This window comes from Harmonia axyridis, chromosome 2 (genome assembly GCF_914767665.1).
Source record: "Harmonia axyridis chromosome 2, icHarAxyr1.1, whole genome shotgun sequence".
Classification (NCBI taxonomy): Eukaryota; Metazoa; Arthropoda; class Insecta; order Coleoptera; family Coccinellidae; genus Harmonia; species Harmonia axyridis.
In genome coordinates, this window is record NC_059502.1 from 19,811,211 (window position 1) to 19,836,360 (window position 25,150).

General features: G+C 33.7%; 2 protein-coding genes across 2 annotated transcripts; one reads left to right on the plus strand and one right to left on the minus strand.

Moving 5' to 3' along the window:
• Window positions 1-1,294: 1,294 nt before the first annotated feature.
• LOC123672935 (LIM homeobox transcription factor 1-beta.1) lies at window positions 1,295-25,065 on the minus strand. The gene is made up of 5 exons (XM_045607302.1): window positions 24,723-25,065; window positions 17,633-17,831; window positions 10,386-10,594; window positions 8,199-8,537; window positions 1,295-1,931 (listed from the first exon to the last, which is right to left on the minus strand). The coding sequence occupies exons 1-5, from the start codon at window positions 24,805-24,807 to the stop codon at window positions 1,699-1,701; spliced, it is 1,065 nt and encodes a 354-aa protein (XP_045463258.1). The 5' UTR covers window positions 24,808-25,065; the 3' UTR covers window positions 1,295-1,698.
• On the plus strand, window positions 4,034-6,633 carry LOC123672934. Its single transcript, XM_045607301.1, has 2 exons — window positions 4,034-4,222; window positions 4,565-6,633. Exons 1-2 carry the CDS (start codon window positions 4,131-4,133, stop codon window positions 6,516-6,518), a joined length of 2,046 nt encoding a protein of 681 aa, XP_045463257.1. The 5' UTR covers window positions 4,034-4,130; the 3' UTR covers window positions 6,519-6,633.
• Window positions 25,066-25,150: the final 85 nt, after the last annotated feature.

A 25,150-nucleotide genomic window follows, 5' to 3' on the forward strand; every position in this document is an offset into this window, starting at 1 on the left:
TGAGCGCTTGTCATGTGAACGGGCTATAATAGAGCGTATTGAATAGTTATTTGTTAAGAAAAACTTTGACACCCCCGATTTCGGAATACGAAGCATTTGCGAATTAAAATTATATAGCAAACTGTAATTATTTTTTAATACAGAATCATCCCCTGAAGTTTGTTGTACTTAATATTCACTAACACCCTTTATTTTTAATTTAATTCAAATATCTCTCACGATTTTTCAGAGAAATTTGTTTTTCGAACGATTTTAGGTTTATGGAAATGAAAAAATGTTATTTAATTCATGACTGAATAATAAATATTAACCTCAAATTCAAAGCTTTTTTTTCAAGGGATTACCACCACGTGGCTTTCCCCTAATCAGTCAAACTTTGGTAACCATTCATTTCCTCTCTGGCGCTTCTGCGATTACCGAACGGTGTCCGAAGTTGTACCTTCTCTCTTTTCGCAGCAAATAAGTAGAGGGCATCACTGTACGACGGTCGATTATTTTTTTCACAAAATTATAGTTGTACCTCATTTGTAATGATTTTTGGCAGGTTTTTTCACGAATATTTTAAATATATGTATATTAGTGCTTTGAACATTGTACATTTCATCAATTTTTTACTAAAAACGAAAAGTTACCAAAATTTTTTTCCATTCGCAAATTGAAAATATTTACTTTTCACAATGTAGATTATTGTTTGAGGGATTTATGTCAAAACCCCATAAAAATTGGTGCTTTGTAAGAAGAAATATCTCTCAGTTTTGAACTGAGCAGTCAAGTGATGTTGTAGCAACTTACCAGTTAGAGTTTTCTCATTGCTTATATCTTTGGTTAAAAAGGAAAATAATTTTTTGTTAATAGTTTATTTAAAATATACATAATAAAATCTAGATAATATTCAATACTGTAATATTTGGTATATTATATAATTCATCACAATCAATAATTCGACTCAGGATACTTTTTACATAATCTTCTTTGCAAAAAAAATACGATTATTTTGCAGTCGCTTTTGCAGGATTGTTAGTGATTAATAGAATGAGGATTGAGGATTGTCATCGAATTATGTATTTTTTTTCCCAGAAATGGATCACACATCTGTGTGATATAATTCTATTGTTCTTTTCAACAATTTGTTATTTGTTAAATGATTTGTTGGCTCATATGAATGCGACTGCAAAAAATGATATTTTTGCCATTACTTGTTCAAAGTCCGTGTTTTCAACATCTACACCAATAAATAAATTATAATAATCTATTCACATAATATTTTATGATCTGTAAATGTAAATGACTAGAAAATGTAGCACGTGCTTTATTTTACAATGCAATCAGGTTTGGTAATAGAAGGAACAAGCGGTTTTTATGTAAATAATAATTACATATGTACAAATACAGTATACGTCACTGTTTCTTCACTGAAATTGAACACAAAAATAAAATGTGAAAATGAGTTTCTAGAAATAAACACAAAATTCACTAAAAATGATCAAAATAGGATAGGAAACTTGAGGCTAACATAAGTTCGTCTTTGCTTTGAATAAAATAATTTTTTTTCCTATAGTGTATCAATCTCAGTGGTTAGATTGCTGACGTTAGAAAAAAATGAATGGTATATAAAAAAAAACTATAAAAATAAATACTATATACAAAAAAAAACAATGATATAATAAACATCTGAGAGAAAACAAAAATAGTATTTGCTTATTGTTCCGTGCTAAAATAAGAATTTTGCATGAGGTAGAGTTTGTCAATCGGATTAGCTATCGATCCAGATGAAGGTAGGGAATCATGTTGATGGTGACTGGATTGAAGCTCTAGGTTTTGCAGGGATAGGGTATCTGAAGTTGCTTCGTCAAGTTGATCAAAATTGGTACTGCCATCTAGCGATATATCCGAACTGCAGAAGCTGTCTCCAGAATGTGTTGGATAAGTATCTGAAATAAGATAAGTTTTGATGAACTTCAATTTTTACTAGGCTAATATTATGATTTTATTTTTTTTTAAAGAATAATAACACCATATTTTGATTTACAGGATCATCGAAACGTTTTACTTTTCCTACGCCGGAGGGAAAATTGTTGTTATACCATCGATGAATTACTTTTTCGTCTTTTCTCATTTTTTTCAATATTCTATTTGGATTTTCTATGGTGAAGATATCAATACCAAAATCTTTACTGAGTTTGAAATCGTTAATCTCCATATACCTACACTCACAAATCTTAACCCGGTGGGATCGTTGATACCAAAAATTATATATATTTCTTTCGATATTCTGCTTGAATTTTCCTGATCGGATCTGTTGCCACGGGAATATCATGTATTTTTTCCAATATTCTCCTTGAATTGGTTCTGATGATGTGATTAACTCAAAATTTTGCACGAAGCCTGAAAATCCCTATTTTATATCTACACAAAATTTGAACTATTTGGATTATGTGATTGCAAGAAATATTAGTTGATTCTTTATTCCTCAGAGAAATGAACATAGATAGAGGGAGCATATGTCATTTTCAGTAAGAAAATTTTGTCCCAAACATGAACTATCAAATTTGACATGAAGCGCGAGGAAATGAAAACATATCAGTGATACGATATTTAACTCAATTCGCGAGTTTCTTCACAAAAAACGCACTTTTTATGTCCCATAGTGAATCAAATTTTCATATCAACTCGAAAAATATTGGTGAATATTTAAATATATCAGAAATTCAGAAAACAAACTTCAAGCGCGCCAAACGACGTGAAACAACAGATGACACTAGGAGAGCAATAGCTGCCAAACCTTGAATTTCAGCAGGTAGATACGGAAAAAATTAATATTCTGTATACTATAAAATCGACAATTTGGAAAAATATCGGATTCCAAATATTCAAATTTGCATATTCAATTGAGAATCACTAAAATAATTATATTCCATTCAATATGTTATATATTTGAAATTTATTATTAATTATTAGTCTATGGAACGCCTTATCCAACACATGTTCCTCATCCTATATGTACGATGTAGATAATTTCATTTATCAGTATTGAATAAAAAGCTGAATGGCACTCATCGAGTTTTACTTAAAATTATTTCGCGATATTCCAAATATCTAACAAATTGGCGACGAGTCTGTTTTGTGATCAGTTCTTGTGACATTAAACATTATCAAAAATGCCAGAAACCGACGCAATGAACCTACAAGCTACCACGTTAATTGGACATCTGCGTGAATTTGACGTTCACAATAACGAATGGTCAATTTTCAAACCACGTATGAAAAATTTCTTCAATAAGAGATGACAAACAGAAGAGGTCAGTGTTTTTGAACATATTGTCGGAAGATTCGTACAGACTATTGTTCAATGTATGTCTACCTAATACACCTGAGTCACTCACATTCAAGGATCTTATTGAAATTTTCAATAAACATTTCGGATCCCAAATATGTGTATTCGCAGAGAGGTTGAAATTCTACAGTGCTGTCAAGGCACAGCAAGAAAACATGAAAAAATGGGCAGCACGAGTACGTGGACTGGCCGTTCACTGTGAATTTTCCACAGAACTTCAAGAAATGCTGAGAGATCGGTTCATCATGGGACTAGAAAAAGGACCTGTAAGAGATCGTCTTTTCGAAGAAACAAATTTAATTTCATTCGAAGATGCAATAAGAATTGCAATCAGCAATGAGTCATTTCAGGTGAAGAAAGAAAGTTCCGGTACGCCATCTTTTTCTAAGCCAGAAAATCAAATATTTCAAGTGCGCAAGAGAAATGGTCAAGGAAATACGTCATCGAATATGTCACCCAAGCCGACGTCAGAGGGACAGAAATCAGCATGCAGAATCTGTGGCAGAAAGAATCACGCAACTGCGCAATGCCGTTACAGTAATTGTTGTTGTCACCTATGTAATAAGAAAGGTCATATTGCACCTATGTGCCCAACTAAAGGTAACAGCCAAAATAAGATAAAAGGTTATCATAATTTTGTTGATGCTAATTTCAATACTCTGTTTTCATTGAATGAGCATCATCATTCAGAACCATTTAGGGGAGAGCGGGGCTGAAAGTGCCGCGGGTAAATTGTGCCGACGCGAATATCTCGTAAACAGAAAGAGATAGATATAAGATAGCAGTTATTCACGTAATGCCTAACAGTCCGGGACATGCGCATGCCAGTTTAATTCCGTCCGCCGAAGGGACAGGGTGTCAGTGCATGTGTGTGTATTCGAGCTCTACGTAAGTAAATATTTTCGTCTCAATACTTTTTGGTCACAAGCTGGCATTTTTCGTCCTTTTAATATGAAAGTTTTAGTAAAATGTTTGTCGTTTATCCTAGTTTGTTATGCAGTATGATTATAATGCTTAGAGCGCTTTGATATTTATATGTAGGGCAAAATATCACACTCGCATAAACGGGGTAAAATGTGCCGTTCATGGGGGGCTGCTTGTGCCGCGGCACAACCAACCCCACGGCAACCTTCATTGTTTCTGTAATACTTAAGTTTATGCGAGCACTTGTGGAAGATATAAAATACTTTTTGCCATGATACTTCATCCTGTATTTATTGTCTTTGACAGAATGAGGAATTACAAGCGGAAAACTCAAAGGGGAACTACATCCCAAGATCTTCTAAAAAGAGCGGCTGATGCAGTCATCAAGGATGGACGTAAATTAAAAACAGTTGCACGTGAATTGGAAATTTGCCATACAACTCTTCAAAGGTATGTCAAAAAAATTAAAAGTGGACTTACTCCTTCGGTTGGTTTTAAATCTAGAATGGTGTTTAGTGAAGATCAAGAGGCACAACTGTCTGAGTACATTTTGAAAAGTGCCTCTATTTATTTTGGTCTTCTACCAGAAGAAGTACGACAACTTGCTTACCAGTGTGCCGTGAAGTTTAATGTTCAACACATCCCACCATCTTGGCATACCAATGGTAAGGCTGGCAAGGATTGGTTTACAAACTTCCTGAAGAGGAACTCTACTCTTGCAATAAGAACACCAGAAGCTACCAGTGCCGGACGCGCGAGCTCGTTCAACAGATATAATGTAAATCAATTTTTCGAAAAACTTGGCGACTTGATTACAAAATATAATCTTACTCCTTCACGTATATGGAATTTGGACGAGACTGGTGTCACAACTGTGTTAAAACCGAAAAAAATTTTGGCTGAAAAAGGAACAAAGCAAGTAGGAGCAATTGTTTCATCTGAACGTGGAACTTTAGTCACTGTTGAGCTAGCGGTGAGTGCTCTGGGAAACTCGATTCCGCCGATGTTTGTTTTCCCGCGTTTGAAATTTAAGGACCTGTTTATCCGAGGTGGTCCTCCTGAGTGTATTGGGGCTGGTAATCAATCCGGTTGGATGACAAACAAAGAGTTCTTAGTGTTTATGGATCATTTCATAAAGCATACTAAGCCTAGTCCTGATGAACCAGTGTTATTACTACTAGACAATCATTCATCTCATATTGATATTGATGTGATCGAAAAGGCCAAGAAAAACTCTGTTATATTATTATCATTCCCACCACACTGCACCCACCGTCTGCAACCCCTGGATGTTGGTGTCAACGGCCCATTCAAAGCATACTGTTCTAAAGCTCAAAACAACTGGCTGAGAACTAATCCCGGGAAAACTATGAGCATTTATGAAATACCAGGTATTGTAAAATACGCTTTGCCGCTTGCAGCAACTCCTATCAATATAAGCAACGCATTTAAAAAGGCTGGCATTTGGCCCTATGACCCAAATATCTTCACAGACAAAGATTATGCGCCGTCTTCTGTCACTGACCGCCCGATGCCAGAAAATCGACCCTCACAAGATACAGACCACTTTCCTGTCCCTCTAAACAATCAAGAAAGGACTGCTGAATATCTTAATGACTCAAATAATGTCGGCTGCAATATAGAGATTGAGACTACTCCATCAATTCTACAGCAAAGCGACTGCAGCGTTGAACCATCAGGTAATCCAGAACATGTGGGACGTCAATGCTCTCAGGAGACTACCCCTTGTTGCAGCTTCCAACTTCCTCAATCATCAGCTGATAACAACGCGGGAGATGAAAATACAATAATTTTCTCACCAGACCTCATAAGACCACTGCCTAAAGCACCTCCTCGATTAGTTGGACGCAATAAAGGACGTAAAAGAAAGACAGCTGTTCTTACGGACACTCCAGAGAAGGATGCTTTGGCCGAAGAACATGCTAATAAAAAGAAGAAAAAAGAGATTGAAACTACAAAGAAGGGTAAAGGAAAATGCACGGGACAAGGTAAACAAGCAAAAAGAACGACTAAGAACCCCGCTAAGAGAAGAGTCTTGCAAGATGATGACACTTCTGATGAGGAACAAGATTGGTATTGCATCATATGTTGTGACGCATATTCTAATTCTGCCCCTAGAGAAAAATGGATTCAATGCATAGAATGCAAGAATTGGGCCCATTCACAATGTATTGACGATGAAGAAAGCCCAGCATTTGTATGTCCAAATTGCTATTCTGATCAGTCATCTATAGAGTAACTGGTTTTGTTTTCTCTAAAAGACCAAATATAAGTTTTTTAATTTACAATTCGGAAGAAATCTTCTTTATTTTTTTTAATGTAGTCCTGAGAGACTGATATATTCAATAATTGATCTCATTTGTTCAAAAATAAGTTCAAATTGTTGACTGAAATGTGTTTTTATATTTGCAATAGCTAAATAAGTAAAGATATTATGTTTTTCTTTATTATTATGCTTATTGTTATATATAACTGAATTTTAAGTTATGTTGATTAGTTAAAAGTATAAGCAATAAATATATTGTTGAAAAAAATTGTGTTTTTAAATCCTAAATTAATTTTCATTCACGTAAAACACCTTTAATTATCAACGGCACAACCGACCTCAGCTACGGCACAACTCGCCCCAAAGTGGGGTTGGTAGTGCCTTCCCGACTTTGCTTAAAAAAATGACCTTTTCTTGAAAACCATTGAAATTGTGTCAAATCTGTGAGTGAATTCTTATTGTAGATTAAATTTGGCTTATGATGAACTACTTCTTTCAGAAATAGTACTTTTCTTATCCGAATCATATGAGAATTTGTCAAAATCGGCACGTTCAGCCCCGCTCTCCCCTATTATAATTATTGTTATCAATGGAAAATCACATGCATTTCAATTAGATACTGGAGCTAGTATTTCCGCTATATCAAGAAGATATTATGAAGCATATTTTTCTGATTTCAAATTGAATAAATGTATGTAGTATAATTTTACACGTATACAATGGCGATCAACTACCACCACAGGGTTATATTGAACCGGTAATTTCCTTTAATAATTTAAATAGGAAATTAAAATTAGTTGTAATTGAAAATGGTGGTCCTCCAATTTTAGGAAGAAGTTTCCTTTCAGTTTTCAATTTGAATATGAATAATTTTATGTTCAGCATTAATAATATCGAATCTAAATTAATTCAAATATATAACACAATATAATATACATTCATAATGATATAGTGAAATTGTGGATTTGAAAATATATCACAATCCGACAACGTCATCTAACCATGTAGGGCACATGTAAAAAATGCTTATACTCCCTCTATCTATGTTTATTACGCTATGCTATATATTAAATTTTCTCTGGTTCTGTTGAGGAGATCAACATAAAAATTCGAATGAAGCTTAGTGTAATTACAATTTTCATATAAATGCAAAATGTCTTCTCTCGAAATTGCAGTGAAGAAACTCAAGAAAACAAAATTTCAAACGGCCATATTTCGCAACCCTCTTGTCGAATTTTGCCTATTAACGATTTCAGCGCGACACTTGAGATGTGAACCCAGCCTGAAAATTTCAAGCTTGCTTTCGTTCGATAGTTATCTTAACTACGAAATAAACGGCCGAACAGAATCGAAATTTGAGGACGGAGACCATTCCTGTCTCAAAATACGAAAATTTCAGATATTGGGACGGAATCTGTTCAGGGAACGACCGCTCTAAAAAGAATTTCCTTGACGTACAGACCGAATCAATCGAATGAAGAAAAACTGATTCAATTATTCTATTTGAAACTGATTCAATTATTCTATTTGGTACTGATATCACTTGGTGTTAAAATGAGTATCGAACTACTTTTGAACCAATCTAAACAAATACTCATTTGGTGTCAAGTCTGGACTGGGAAATATTTTCCTAGAATATTTTGGTATTCTTACCCAAATAGTGATCGTTGGAAGGCGATTCTTCTTTGATTACTTTGTCTTCTTTATCCCCTTTGTCTTTGTCCCCTTTACCATCATCAGCTTTGGCTTTCCTCTGGATCTTCTTCATTTTTGCTCGTTGATTCTGAAACCAGACTTGGACAACTCGAACAGATAACCCAGTTTCTTTGGCTAACGCTTCTCTAACTTTTCTACAAGGCTTCGGGCTTACTTCGAATGATGCTTTGAATTGACGCCTCTGGGCAGATGTCAATATCGTCCGAGGTCTTTTTGGACCTCTTCGGCCATCTCTAGGCCTACTGTTTTCATCTAACATGTCATCATCTCCCGATCCTGAAAATTGAATGATGGAGGATTTTAAGAGAAATAATATTAAGGAATAATAAACTCGGTTTTCGGGTTTTCATTCATTTTATAATTAAGTGCTTTGAAATTTCAAGTAAAATATGAATATTGAATAATATCATAAATAAAACCATGAATAAATTGAAATTACTTTCAAATCTCCATTTTTCTTACTATTATTATTAATACTACTCTTATTACTTCTATTTTATTACTTCTACTCATTATTTACTAAGCGATACTTATGGCAATATTTTTCAATGTAATTCTTTATCATAGAAAGGAATACGAATTTTTTTTGTAGACCCAAAAGCTTAATTCTTAAGATTAGAAGGAATTAAGATATTTCAGGAGTGGTAGCGGGTCTTAAATAATAGTACATATTGAATTCTCGTGGTCCAATTCAATTCTGACCGTCCATAAACACAATAATTCTCGAATGGAAAGACAGAGAGTGTAGGTTTAGATGCTTTGGTCAATCGTTTATAGGCAAAACCCGAAAGGCTTCTGTAACAACCCATTCAATCGAAATGAAATGTTGTAAATAGTTAGATGTGAATTAACAATTTCTAGAATCATAGATATGAAATAACAATTTCGAGTTTAATTCAAAATTTCAAGCTGATCACTTCATCAGAGAGAATAATATTGGAGAAGATATTTGGACAAGGCAGATCTGTAGGCTAGGTAGATCTGCTAGCTCATTATATTCCGTACAAATATAAGACGGAGCAATATTAATCAATCAAAGGATTATTTATAGAACATCAGATTTAATATTCAAAGCAAGGAATGAAATGTTACCTGAATATTTGAGTGAAAACCTAAAATTTGCTTATGAGATACATAATTATAATACACGACGTCGAGATGATTTTCACATAGAAAAAGTTAATACTACATTAATGAATAAATCCACATTTAGCAGGGGATTAGTTATCTTCAATAAACTACCTGAAAAGATCAAATATTGTAATAATTATAGAGAATTCAAAAAATGTTTAATGTTATATTTATGAAGTTATATTTATGAAGTTATATTTATGAAGAATTTAATTAAGTTAGTGGATTACATTTGTATTGTTTTCAATAGCCGAGTGCTTAATAAAGTTTATTATTATTATATATTATTATTATATTTTCATTAGTATAGACTATAGTATTCTTGCATACTTGAATGGCACATTATCCAGCAAGTCCCTCTACTGACTATTATGAATGCTATGATTTGTGCAACATTGTTTCTTTTTCATAATTTATTATTGTCATCAACTAAAAAATCTTGCAATGTGAGGTGGCATCTTGAACATTTTCCAGCAATGCTTTGCTAGGGCACCATTAAATGCTTGCGATATGAGCGCAGGTTCCCAACTTTCTGCCCTTTTTTCACAACATGGGCAACTAATGAAAAAATAGCGAAATAAGAAAATAATAATAAAAATAAAATATTTTATGAATCAAACAGCTGAGCAGATGTTTTTTACGTCTAGTCATGTGAAGGTACCGTAGCTTTCCTACTAGGTAAAGACTATGAATCCCACAAAAACATTGTAAAACCTTGTAGCGATGAATGAAGAATAGCCCTTTGAACACACTACAACTTGGGAACCACCTTGACCAAATCTTCTGATCAGGTTTCCTTATTAAGGGCTTAAACAAACTAACGTATGAAATTAACCGGTAATCATTTTTCATACATTCAGGTGCTGGTTCTGTATAACTGAAAAAAGTTCTTGGATTTCTTTTTCAACAAAGCTGATAGATGATTCAATTCCAAAAGTTAACGAGAGTCAGGAAGATATAGTTTCCGTTATTTGACAATTTCTTTCAACCAACCTGCTTGCATAAGATACATTTCCTTCTCGTAGTCCTGTCGACAGAACAGCTGTCCGGCCCTGATAACAAATTGCTCACCCTTCTGCAGCGGCTGGCAGCAGATGACGCAGACGAAGCAGGGAAGATGGAATACGTGCTGCTGCGCTCGCATCACCATCTCGTGTGGCAGCAGACGGTCTCCGCATCTTGAGCATTTGACTCCGAATATCCTGAAATAGAAGCATTTACATAGCATTACACAAAAAATTTGAAATTTATCAATAGTCCGGGAGCCAGTAACAGATATACATGAACAAGTTCCTCTCAAACGGTAATTAGTAGAATGCATCAGGTAATAGTAATAAAAAGCCTCGTGAACGTCAGCTGTGACTCTGCTGGGGGGAGAGCGGCGGCAGCCCCCAAACACGAAGAAAAAAAAAATTCAGTCATTTCCTCCCAACTGAAAATTTGTCAAATTGTAGCTAACCCAATATCTAGACGAAAAAAAAATCAGCTGGCTATAGCATGGTGGATTATACGTCAGGTGGTGCCTCAAACATGAAAAAAAAAAATTTTCAATGACAGCTCTGACAGCGACTCTGATAATGAATCAGAGAGTGCCACACTCGCGAGAAAAGGACTTTCTCCACATGTTGCACAATAATATTTAGTTACTTCCACTCTCTGATTCAGTATCAGAGTCGCTGTCAGAGCTGTCATTGGAAATATAATTTTTTTTTCATGTTTGAGGCACCAGCTGACGTATAATCCACCATGCTATAGCCAGCTGATTGAATTTTTTCGTCTAGATATTGGGTTAGCTACAATTTGACGAATTTTCAGTTGGGAGGAAATGACTGAATGTATTTTTTTTCTTCGTGTTTGGGGGGCTTCCGCCGCTCTCCCCCCCAACCGAGTCGTAGCTGATGTTCACGAGGCTTTTTATTACTATTATCTGATGCATCTCACCAAGTATCTCTCGAGAGGAAATAATCAACCAAATTTGCACCTGGCTCCCGGACTACAAGTATACTCATCGTCAAGGATTCAAATAACCAGGTATGATAATACTCTTGAATTTATAGAGACATTTTTCATGAAAAATTCAACCCCTTACTGCATAGCGGTTGATATATTGCACAATAAATATTTTGTTTTATACCTAATTTGAGATTCAATTAAGTAAATACCTATAGCATTTTCATTGATGAAACAAAACAATATGTCTTGAATTGCAATCTTAACTTCCCAGGAAAAGTCTAGGAAAGCTATTCAATTTGACCACAATGTGGTCAGGGTACAAACGAAAATGACAAATACCTCGGATCATTTTAAAAAAACAAGTCCTATGAACATAGGCCAGCAAACACTTTATTTTCGAGATACACGAAGTTGAAGTTTGATTTTTTTCAAGTTTTTTTTTCATAGCACCTTCCCTCCACGAAATATTCAACTTAAATTTGTCATAGATATCAATTTTTAGAAATTTCATTATGTGATCTGCTAATTCTGAATTCAAATCTTCAGGGTGTTTTTTTTTCTGGAACACTGCTCGGTTCTTTCATCCAGACCTTTTTTAGGTGGACCCTTGGTTGTTTAGAAAAATGTAAAATAATTCTCTATTAATTCTCAAGAAAATGCAAATTATCATTAAGTTAGTAAACTGTGATGAAAAAAATTATATAATTCCCACAAAGAAGTATAGGACAGCAAGAAACCCTGTATCTCAAAAAGAAAGCGTTAGCGGGCGTTATGGAAATTTTTTGTTATACTTGAATACGGGCACAAAAACATTTTATGGTAAATAAAGAGTCACTCCTATGACCCAGATGACAGTGAGGATAAAAATCTATGAGATGATGACTAAGCCCATCATTTCGATCCCAGATTTGACTGAGATTCTGACGCACAGATGGCGGTGCTAGTATTAAATACATATGATTTTTAGTTAGTAGCAAACTTCAAACGATACGTGTCAAAATTTGACAGCAGTCCGACTATTATTTTGAGAAATATTGCGTTGTGATGGTAGTTGTTATTTGAAAAAGATGAAAAAAAAAAGAATTTAGTGTGCTGATAAAATATTGCTTTTTGAAGGGAAAAAATTCAGTTGAAGCAATATCTTGGCTTGATGAAGAGTTTTCGGGATCTGTACCAGGAAAATCAACCATCACTGATTGGTATGCTGAGTTTTAACATGGTGAAATGAACACCGAAGACGGCGAACGCAGTAGACGTCAAAAGTGGCTGTCACCGATGAAAAGAATAAAAAAAGTTCACAACATAATTTTGAATGACCGTAAAGTGAAGTTTACCGAGATAGCAGACATTGTGAAGATATCATTTGAACGTGTACATCATATAATTCACGAATATTTGTACATGAAAAATCTGTGTGCAAAATGGGTACCGCGCGAGCTCATAATCGATCGAAAGCAACAACATGCTAATGATTCCGAGCAGTGTTTGAAGCTGTTTAAGTACAATTAACCTGAATTTTTGCGTCGATATGTGACAATGGCTCCATCATTTCACTCCGGAGTCCAATCGACAGCCAGCTGAGAGGACTGCACACGATGAACCGAATCCAAAGCGAGAAAATACGCAACAGTCAACTAGCGAGGTTATGGTACCAGTATTCTGGGATGCGCAAAGTATAATATTCATTGATTACCTCCAAAAAAGGCCAAACCATCAACAGCGATTATTATATAGTGTTATTGGATCGTTTGAAGGATGAAATCGTTAAAAGATAGCCCTATTTGAAGAAAAAAAAAGGCGCTGTTTATTCAAGACAATGCGCCGTGTCACAAATCAATGAAAACAATGGCAAAATTGCATGAATTGGGCTTCGAATTGCTTCTGCATCCACCGTATTCGCTAGATCTAGATCCTGTTCTCAAACCTCGAAAGAATGCTCGCTGGAAAGAAATTTGGCGCCAATGAAGGAGTAATCGCCGCAACTGAGGCCCTTTTTGAAGCGAAAGACAAATCGTACTACAAAAATGGTATCAAAATGTTGGAAGATCGCTATAATCGCTGTATTGTCCTCGAAGACAACTATGTTGAATAATAAAATCAAATTTTGCCAAAAAAATGTGTTTTACTATGGTACACCGGGGACTTTTCAATTTAAATTGGCCTGTTAGTAGTTAACACCTTTTTATCATTTTGTAATTATCACCGTCCTTTCTCTGGAAAAAATCCCTTACTTTATTTAGATCAAAACGCGGTATCCATCAGCCTTCCGATTACTTTATCCTCGGGCGTTCAAGATTGAAAATTCTTTTTTCATAGTTAATAACGCACGTTTCGAGTGGTACGCGGCGCCGTGCATGAAAGAATTCATATGTATATATCAAAAAATACGGCACACCTTTGAATTCCGCCAAACCAAAGCCGCGCGCTTCTTTATTACACAAGGGAGAGAATAAAAGGCCTCTTAAATATTCCACGCTTTTATACGTCGCCGATACGGCATTCGGGGGCGGCGAAGCGGATCCAATAAAAGTCTGCCTCCATCCCAAAACGATGGGAATCCATGCTGGATTCTCTATTTCGCCTTTTGATGTTGCCATCTCGACTGTGCCGAAAGATTAGCTCTCTCGCGAGATGTACGCCCGACGGCAAGAGAAGGGCTTTCATTTTGTCGGCGGCACTGTCGTGTTTTATGAAATTTAGGAACATGCTACTGGTCCGCGCACTTTGATTGAAATTAACTCTTTCTCTAAAGTGTCGTTTTATGGGAATCTGTGCAGTCTCGTTGCGAATTTTATTTCGTTTCATCTAATATTACTTTCATATCATGCATCATTTAAGTTATTATAATAGCAATTTTCAACCTAGCTCTTTCAATTTTCAATGAGAATGCCTCATTTTTATATCATACTCATGATTTTTGACGTAGGCCACTTTTTCGAGAAGTTTTATGGATCTAAAGGTTGAAACTAAAGATCTTGAATATCGATTGGGATCATTGTATAGCCGCTAATTCTTTTCCGCAGGCATATGCATTTGGAAAAAAAACAGGGGTTTTTTCCCACACGCAAATAAGTGTAGATTCAATTGTGCATGACAGTATGCACTGAATGTCCAAATAACGCCAATGATGAGATAATAATTGTAGAACATACAGAAATTCGTCTGTTATTCATGTTTATATGAATAATTACTCAAATCTTTTGATTTTAAAATTATTTCATGCTTTTGTAAAAAAATATTGGTTCTTAATCTTGAGAAAAGTGTCTTTCCCACACTCTTCGCGTCCTTCGGCCGATGGCAGTGTCGTGCAGTAAAGTATCACTTTCCGCACTTCTTAGGAAAATAACTATATTACGTAGTTGATTGAAATTGACTCTTTCTCTAAAGTGTCGTTTTATAGGAATCTGTGCAGTCTCGTTGCGAATTTTACTCCATTTCATCTAATAGGTATTACTTTCATTTCATGCACAGACTGTTATTATTTTCGCAACGTATATTTTCTACCTGGTTCTTTCAATTTTCAATGAGAATGCCCGATTTTTATGTCATTTGTCATACTTATAATTTTTGACGTAGCACACTTTTTTTGACAAGTTTCATGGACCTAAAGGTTGAAACTAAAGATCATATCTCGAGTGTCGATAGATATAATTTTACCTACGTTTTTTTTATTGGATTCCCGAAAAGCTTTCAAGCTTTTGCAAATTTTCGTGTGTCACTTTACAGGAGGTTTTAATGATTTTTAAAAAATGATCAAAAGTCTATATGTTCAAACGGTATGCCCTGAATTTTTTGTTGCCTATTGGGTAGCTTAGTGAGTAGTGTTAATTTTTTGTTCAAACATATATTGTGCCTAAAATTTTCAAAATGCTTCGTATTCAACACATTTCTATTCCAGTATGCCACCCATATGTAATGTTCATAATCAATTCGATTCAATGCAAGCTATATGTTACATTATTAGCATTCAAGCATAAATATTCAAAATCTAAGACTTATTTATTATTCGATACTTTTTCATCGCAAACACACTTACGATGACCAGTGCCCTGGTAAAGGATAGTTCTATCAATCAAGCAGGCAAAAAAAATTGAGAATGATTCCCGGTACCTATTATATTTATTTTTTTACCTTTATTTAATTTATGTTCACTTTTGGTTCAATTGGAATTAACTTAAACAGCTTTGTGATTCAAAACATAATTTTCTCGTTTAATATCGGTAGCACATCAAGTTGGTAATGTAATTTCTCCCAAAATTACCTAAGATATCGCACTAACTTTAAAAAAAAATGTTCAGAAAATATGAGGCACCATATGAGTGTTGTATGTACACATTTCAGAGTGAAATACTTTAATTGTAAAGCTAATTAATTTATAAAGATTGATTTCGAAGTACATTCGAGCAAATACGTTAATTTCTTAATTAAATACCAGAGAGAATGCATAGCATATCAGCATTACAAAACTCTTTTTGGAATCGTTGCCAATAATCATTTTCCAAATTTCCTAAAAAAACGTATTATTGAGTTTTTTAAATATATAATCACGGTAACTATCTAAAATTATCCATTAGAAATTGATAAAATTGATAAAATGAATTTACTTTAAGGCTTTTTCTAATATAAATCTTTAATGCCATGTGTATCCCAATACTATTTCAGTAAGATTACCATTAATCTCCATTACCAAACCTAATCAACAAACTATGTTTAAATGTCTATCGAAATCTAGCATCCCTGCTGCTATAATTTTCAAATTGCTTTCCACTTTCAGACATACATATTTACCGACAAAGGAGCGGATACAAGATCCAAGAAATTCACTACTCTCATGGGCACGAGAATGGATTAGAGGGCTACATTCATTCTTTCAACTCAACTCGTGCCTGTAGGAGTAGGTTCGAACCCGCACTCCTACTGGGTTGAAAAAAAACCGATTCTGCTAAGTCTCTACCATTCAGTGGTACAGTATTACAGAGCCAAACATGTTGATGCACAAGCAGCAATGTCTTCATATCATATCATTCATTCATTCATTCATATCATTGGCAATAACCGTACGATATCATTCGAACTGGTCAACAACCAGTATTCGAAATAATAAAACAAGCCATGTATCCTAAAAGATACAAATGGTTAAAATCATGGATTAGGCCTACAGGGGATACCATGTAAAACAAAACGCACCTTGCAATCTACCTCAATGATGGTGTGGAAAAGATTGCTTTTTATTATATTAGATTTCAGAAAATGTTTTATTACTAACAGATATGTAACCTCAGAGGAAAGAAAAGATAGAGGTGCCTTATAGCATTTGTTGACATCGCTATAACATTTTTGTTTACAAACACTTATAATGTACTGCGTTGCCATTCTGAGGAAGAAGTAATCTTTTCTCCATTCTATGGCATAGATGTTTTGCGAATATTCTGAGGATTTGGCAACACGGTTCTGTTGTTGTTATTGCACGTGTCAACTAGAGGTGCGTTAAGGGTTAACTGTTCATTTTAATTTCACGTTTGTAATCGGCGTTATTTCATACAAGTTTGTGAATTTTAAGTTACATATTGTTAATTTTAATCATGGTAAATACTCGAAAAACATGTATAGTGAGTAAAACATCGGAAATGAAAACCTAACCTATCATAGGTAAGTTCACGTTTTGAGTCCATAGGCGTAGAATATATCTCGTCTATGGCGTAGTATTTGTGAGATATCGAAAACTTAATTCAATGCTAACATTTGTAGGTTTCCTTCAAATAGAGAATTTAGCAAAATATGGTGCCACGTATTAATATTGCAAATGAACAATTTGCCGAAATATGCATATGTTTGTTCCAAACATTTCAGCACCGGAAACTTAATAAGAGGCAGTAAGAGAACCATTGACTACGCCACTGAAATGTTTACCGCCCCTCTAGTTGTCAATTTTGCAGGTTTGTTGTTGTCCTATCTCACTTTATCATCATGCTGTTGCAATTGATTACAATACAACGCTATTTACTTCTAAGGGCACCTCTATCTTTTCTTTCCTCTGAGTATGTAACAAAAAACGAAGTACTTGAACACTTGAACAGTTCTGTCCCGAGGAATCAAGCTAAAATAAAAAAAAAATTGCTAAAAACGGACAAAGCGTTCAAGAGATAATAAACCACAAACTTCGTTGAGATTTTGTCTGTTTCCCTAATTTTGCCACTGTGTATTTGTATATTTCGAAGAAAAGAAGGGATCACTTTTGCAATTTAATTTAATTGAAAGCAGATTGTACCATTCCATAATCAACTTACCTATCATAATCAGCCTTGCAATATAGTTTAGTGTTTCTTGTGTAACAGGAATGATTTAAAAGGACGCCACATACGCAGCAGGCTAAACAGTGCTCGTGCCAACTTGCATCACCCACTCGCATGAGATATCTGTCGTGAATTTTCCTACCACAGCCCTCGCACATTTCGTACGTTTTTTCACATTTGATAAGCGTCGGATCTGAAACGAAGAAAATATGAGTTAATTGAGGTATCAAACGTAATTCATAAGAAGGAATAAGTGTACGAAAAAGGTTTTGGAGCCGTCAATTGAGGTTATTCGAAATTGAAAGAATGAATAAATAAAAGATAACTTTCGAACGGAAGGACATTTTGTGATTATATAAAGAAGACAGTTCAAAACTTTATGTTCCTTTTATTTTTAAAATGTAGGTTGGATCGAGAAGAAAACTTGTGTTAAGATGAAAGATGATTATTTGAAGCCGTTTTCACAAAATTTCATTATGATCGCGTAATCGAAACCATGGAAAACACCCAATAATTCTGGGATTACATATCCGATTGATGAATCCGAATGTTAAATTTTGAAAAAAAATCAGTTTTTATTTATAACCCTAGTATTATTATATTCATTGTTCTATAATTGTTAGGTATTTCAGTCTAAATAATGTATTGTTTCGAATTAAGTAAGTGTGGTCTGCCAAAATTATGCAGTGGCGTAGATATAGAGATATATATCCTATTGATATCTATCTGTATCTGTATCTGTATTTTTTTCGAGAAAATGATTTCATTTCTGAAATCAACAAGGTCTCTCTAATTTTTTTTTCATAGAATGTACCGTTATCGAGATAATCGATTACAAAGCAAACACAATGCGCAAAAAAATCAAAAATTAATTTTTCAAATTTTCCTATTAGTGATGAATAAAAGTATGAAAATTGACTCAGTGTATTATAACGCATTCTTATGGCATTTAATTGAACAGAAAGAACATTTGTCAGACACTCAAACAATAAAAAAATTCTGTAAATATTTTTTACTTTTCAAGTGTCTGATTAATGTTATTTCAGAAATGTTTATTTTAATGCGTTATAATACACTCCGTCAATTTTTAAAGTTTCATTTATCACTAATGGGAAAATTTGAAAAATTGATATTTGTAGATTTTTCTGGATTGTGTTATTTGTGTTTGCTTTGTACTCGATTATCTCAATAACAATACATTCTAACAAAAAAGAGACCTTATTTCAGTAAAACTCGAAAAAAGACAGTGGTGACAATTTTCAATAAGAAAAGGATCATCCCACCCCAAATGTACGCCACAGGAAAATTTTGGCAGGTGACACTTACCCAATTAGTTACAATACATCATTTTGACTGAAATACCTAAAAATTAAAACAATTAAAAATTATACTAGAGTTATAAACGAAAAACTGATTTTTATAACACCCTGTATCTCGAAAATGAAGCTTGTTAAGATATATCTTTATATGAAATTTTCTTCATGAAAATATTTGTTCTATTCGACGCCAAAGTTATTGAACTAAAATCTGGACCACCCTGTACAAAATACTAATTATGATATGATTATACGATATAGGATAGAATGAAAATAATAAATCGAAAAAAAAATCAATAACGTGGAGTCAGGCGTTTGTTCATTCATGCGTTAATTGCGCCCTTAGATATCACGTAATAGTATAGAAGTATATGTGGTCTCTAAGTGCGTAATTGTCGCATTATTGAACGACCAAGCTATCACAGCTGTCCACTATGTTCACGCGAAATTTGAACGTCATCTACCATTTTGTTTGTTCATCAAAAATTTGTTTTGCGGGATCTGTTTAAAATATTGAATTTTAGGGGGGAATACGCTCTATTAGTGTGACGTCACACACCGCTATTTTGGTTCTCCTGTCAGTATTCGTAATCCAAACAAATAAATTGTCATTTAAATTAGTACAGTGTCGTTGAAGGAATTGGCTTATTTTCATAAATAAGAGTATTTGAGGAACGATTTCAGTATTAATTGATAGACAGAAGGAACGGGGTTAATACCAGTAAGTTTGAATCCTGTATAATTCCCCAGATTTTGTAAAAAGCCGTGTTTATTAGTTGAACTTCAAGTTCGAACTTACTGGCATTAATCTCGTACCTTCTGTCTATCAATTAATAGTAAAATCGTTCCTTAAATAATCTTATTTATCAAAATGAGCCAATTTCTTCAACAACAACGTACTAATTTGAATGACAATTTGTTTGTTTGGATTCCGAACACTGACAGGAGAACTAAAATGGTGGTGTGTGACGTCATCACTAATAGAGCGTATCACAGAATAAATGAAATTAATAAATAACACGTGCGTATGATTCTTACATTCGAAAGAGGTCGAGCTGTGGTGACAGAATTGTCCTTGCTCTGGTCCGTCAGCAACGTCTCCAACAATTACCATTGCTAAAGTAAAGAAAATCATGACTGAATATCGTCGTTCAAATCTGAGAGAAAATGTTAATTTACAGGTTAATTTAGTCATTATATTCTACAGGGTGATTCATTGGTAAATGGGCAAAAGACACTGAGGTGAGCCAGAATATCCTATATTTGAAGGGTTTATCTCTCTTTATAATCAAGATACACAGTGTTTATTGATTTTGTCAATTTCTTGAATCATCCATAGCTTTCAAACCACCAGTCAGAATAACCTATCTTTGAAGGGTTCAACTCTATAATCAAGATACAGAGTGTTTCATTGATTTTGTCAATTTCTTTAATTACCCATAATTTTCGAACCACCCACTAATTGTTTAAGGTATTCGGTACGTTGATTCTCTGCAACAACTATTTCATACAGACATAGCAAGTAACTGAATTTGTTTTCAGGTCCAGACTGGGAAAAATTGATATGTTAGATTCAATCCGAAAAAAAAACCCTGTATATCAAAATTCAAAAATTTAACAGAGCAAGATATCTCTCTAACTAGATAAATCTGGTCAAACCTGAATATTCAGACAATACAGTAACCAATTACAAAAAATTTAAATTTCATTCGGTATTTTTTGATTTTGTTGAGATATATTAAATTTAAATGAAACATGCAACATCTATTGCATTTTTCACCAGAATTTTTATGTTCATGTTGAAAATAACGATTTTTTGTGAAAAAATTTCAAATCTTGTGTGTTAAAGCATTTAATATTATAATAATATCTATATATTGATTCTTCAAGAAAATTGATCAAAAAGGTGATGAATGGAATTGTGTTGAGAGTCTCACCTTTTTGATCAATTTTCTTGAAGAATCAATATATAGATATTATTATAATATTAAATGCTTTAACACACAAGATTTGAAATTTTTTCACAAAAAATCGTTATTTTCAACATGAACATAAAAATTCTGGTGAAAAATGCAATAGATGTTGCATTGATGGTTTTCAATGATAGCAAACAAGTATTTTTTGTTTGCTATCATTGAAAACCATCAAGAATCATTGTAAAATGCTCATTTTCAAGGAAAAATAACAAAAAAGTGAAAAATGCGAGGGGGCGTTTCTGTAAAGAATTACCCGAATCTAGTGTTAGTTAAATTTAATAAAGTCAAAGCATAGAATTTGCTCATTAAATATATGATTCCTTAAAATCTGCTGATCGCTTTGAATTGATTGAAGGGAAGTTCTGAAAGAATAAGGAGAGAAAGTATACGATATTATATTCAACTTATTTCTGTGAAAAATATTAATTACTAATTAAAACGTTTGTGAAAAATTTTCAGATTCAGGAAGGCATATATGGATACCGCAGAAATTCCCAGTATATGCTGTTTTCATGCAAACAAATCATGAAGTGAATACTTTCCGTTTAATTAAAGATATGAAATGTGATATCTATCGAAATCCTACAGATAACGGGCTCCAGCTTATTAAAAGTGCCTGCTGTTCGACTCAGCAATATGCAAAATTCTGGAGGCAGCTCTAGTCATTGTAAACCGTGTAAATCCCCCAGTATTTGCTGAGGTATTAACGCTTATGTCTGGAGTATTAATTATTAATACCAACAGATTTTGGGCAGACTTAATTAAAATGTTCCACGTTAATATCCACAATGATAGTAGATTTGGGTCATTGTACAAAGATATAGGCATCATATACAGTGCTTTATAAATGTTTGCAATAAAATATAACTGTGATTGCTCAAATATCCGCATGAAATATATACACTAATCGATTTATTTTAGAACTGGAAAAAATTCGAAATTTTTGTATATTTAAACATTGAAGATCGAAGTTTAACAGAATATAACATCTAAAATAAACTTCATTATTATTATTATTTATTATTATCAATATGAATTCATGCATAAACTCTCTTATTATTATTATTATATACTTGTTACTACACTCTGGTGCAAAAAAAGCAACAAGTTGATATTTAGTAAAATTTGTCTCATAGTTTTCTTATTTTGAGCTCAATTTTCAATTTTTTTTCAGTAAATTGTAGATAATATTATTAATTTCAACTTGCATATCCAATATTCTGTATGTTGGCTTATTATTCACTACACAGGGCAAGGGCGGATATAGCTCTCTTTCATGGGGGGGTAGTAACGATTCAAAACCAAAAATTTGCAATATTTGGGAAATTACCAATTTGAAATTATTGCATGAAATGTTTTATGTGCACCACGTTGGGTAACTTTTTTTCAGGATTTCGATATTCATGGGGGGGTTTGAGCGAACTAGCTTGGAATAAAAGAGTGGACGATGTGTTGTTAGGATTGAATTATTCCAAATCGAAATTTGTACCTTGCATCTACATTAAAAGAACGGGAACATCTTTGATGATAGTTGCATTGTATGTTGATGATTTTGTTTTATTTTTAGTATTAATGAAGAAGAAATCATAAATTTGAAATCAAATCTCAATAATTTACTTCAAAATTTAAAGATTTAGGATTAGCCGAACATATTTTAGGTGTAAGAATTAGGCAGGAATCTGGTCGAATAAGGTTAAATCAGGAAAGTTTCATTAATCAAGTGTTAAAAAGATTTAGTATGACCGATTTCAAGGGGATCTCAACTGCCATTGAATGCAATTGAAATGTTGAATCAAGTTCGTAAGAACTTGAAAATTTTAACAAAGAGTTTCCGTATCAGCAGTTAATAGGCAGTTCAATGTGTTTTAACAAGACCTGATATTGCTATTGCCATTAGTTTTCTAAGCCAGTTCAACAATTGTTATACGGAAATCTTTTACGGGCTATAAACCGTATTGTAACTCTTTGAGGCCTGATTCCAAGAAAACCATAGCTTAATTCATTTTTAATTTTCACAAGACGAACTGCTTACAGTCCTTTGTTATTCACTGATTGAAATTTGGTGTCACTTGGCGACAATCTGAAAATGAATTGATGAACCCTTCTGTTGAAAGCACTTTTTTTTCCTTGTAAGAAATGTCATCAAGAACATTAAATATATTGTTGAGTAGAAAGTTTGGTAAAGCGTTTTGATGAATTTTCAAGAATGGCTTACTGTAGGTACCCATCTAATTTATCAGTTCAACTATCAAGTGCCGCATACTAGAAAATGGAAAAAGCTTTCTGTCTAAACATGGGAATTCTTTCTGTCTGGAAATTGGTATCGTGACAAATAAAAACTTCATGTTGGGTCTTCAATATTAAGAATAGAACTTTATGATCATGTGAATTTGAAACCACTATTAGATTTAAATATTACGGGTAAACAACAGTTTGAATTTCACGTGAAACATCATTGTAATATGCTCTCGATCATTCTAGAATTGTTTTAATTTTTTTTTGTATTGCAGGTATTATCTTATGTTTGGCGAGTTTTTCTAAATAGGTATACCATATTAAGAAATCTGACTACATATTTGAATAAGATTAACCACAAATATGTCCAAATTAGCTGGCGATATCATTAGCACCACCATATATATTTCGAAGTAAACAGGCATAATAAATGAAAAGTATCAACATGCGAAAATGTTGATACAGTTTAAATCACGAAAATAAGCTAATTGAGGTATTGTGAAGTCTGAAAGACAAGAATACCTTTTGGATAAATGTTGAGAGCTAAAACTTCGATTGAAAATTTTCAAACATTCTTGATGCTAGGTAACTGTATCAATTACATGAATTATTTACATATAATGTTACATAAATAGTTGCTAAGAAAGAAAAATTTCAAATTAACTTCATTCAAGCAGAAATTGAAATGAATTTAGTTGGCATCGAAAATAAATAAACCAGGGAAAATTTCACAGACTGTTTCGGGTAAGCTGAAGATCAGTGGACCTAGAATTGAATCCTGTGGTAGCCCAAAAGTTGGAAAGACTTGAGCAATGGTCATATACTTTCATCTTAGCCAAGTTCAGAATGTCATCTAGCGGGTATATAAATCTGATCCACACTGATTTTAATGAAATAAGCGGAAGAACAAGAATGTTTAACGATATTCTTGCACAATCACACGATATAGGTAAACGAATAAATGTAGAATCAAAAAAATTCATAATACATAAGATGTAACTACTTACAGTGGGCACGTGATATTATGTCAAATGCATTAATAAAGTAGGAAATTAAAATTTGAAGGTAGGTGGGTATGGGTTATTTGCTTTGATTTTTGAACGAGAAATGCTACAGATGTCGATGAGATTTAATGTTCCCTAATATGTTATGGCATATATGTTAATAAACCATTATGTTAGGTGAACTGTAGAGCATGTTAGTACAAATCTGTTTTAATCTATAATATTAAGAAAACTCGCTATAGGTTTAATGTTCTGAATTAAATAGAAAAATGAAATGGATGACAATCGCCTTGAAGAAGTTTTATGCAATTAAAATTTATTCTAGGTTAGGTATGCGGAAAATCAATATAATATTAGAAATTCAATACTTTTCGAAGCTTTTAACCTACAGAATTTGGACTAAGGATTTACAGACTCGATGAGTTTCTTGAATTATATGTATGAAAGGAAAAATGACATTACTGTCGTATTTCTCACACAAATTCAAATAGTTAGGTACATTATCTCTCACATGATTTTGCTGTCAACGGAAAAACTTAAAAAACTAATTTACCTGCTCTACTACAATCCTGCACTGATATTCCATGGTCCGGCAGGACAGTCCCATTCAAGTTCAAATTTGGATAAAACTCCAACATAATCGAAAAACAACAAAAGTTTTGACCACTAGGACGCACAGCACTCTCGATTCACCAAACGCACAAGAAGGTTAGATCGACACAAAAATAGGCCTTCCACGATCAAAATATTTTTATGTACGGCCAAAAGCGCTGTTACTTTACAACTGTCCCAAGTCCCTTTACTATAGATTGGCGGTGACAGCTCACATCACAGGGGTGGAAAGGTCCTCCCATAGGGGTCGAAGGCGAGAGGGAAGATCGAAAACGTTGCGCAGCGAGAAGTAGATCCTTTGGCCCCTCCCCCTTGATAAATTTGGGGCTGTGGGTGGAGCGAAAATAAATATTTATTGAGTAGCGAGGT

Bases quoted from the DNA above. Each gene is read 5' to 3' on its own strand.
- LOC123672934 (XM_045607301.1), top strand. From the start codon at position 4,131: ATGCCTAACAGTCCGGGACATGCGCATGCCAGTTTAATTCCGTCCGCC. The intron at 4,223-4,564 runs GTAAGTAAATAT...TGTCTTTGACAG, and splicing joins TGTGTGTATTCGAGCTCTAC to AATGAGGAATTACAAGCGGA.
- LOC123672935 (XM_045607302.1), bottom strand. From the start codon at position 24,807: ATGTTGGAGTTTTATCCAAATTTGAACTTGAATGGGACTGTCCTGCCG. The intron at 10,595-17,632 runs GTAAGTTGATTA...CTTCTATTTCAG, and splicing joins TGCAAGGCTGATTATGATAG to GATATTCGGAGTCAAATGCT. The intron at 1,932-8,198 runs GTAAGAATACCA...ATCTTATTTCAG, and splicing joins TTCCAACGATCACTATTTGG to ATACTTATCCAACACATTCT.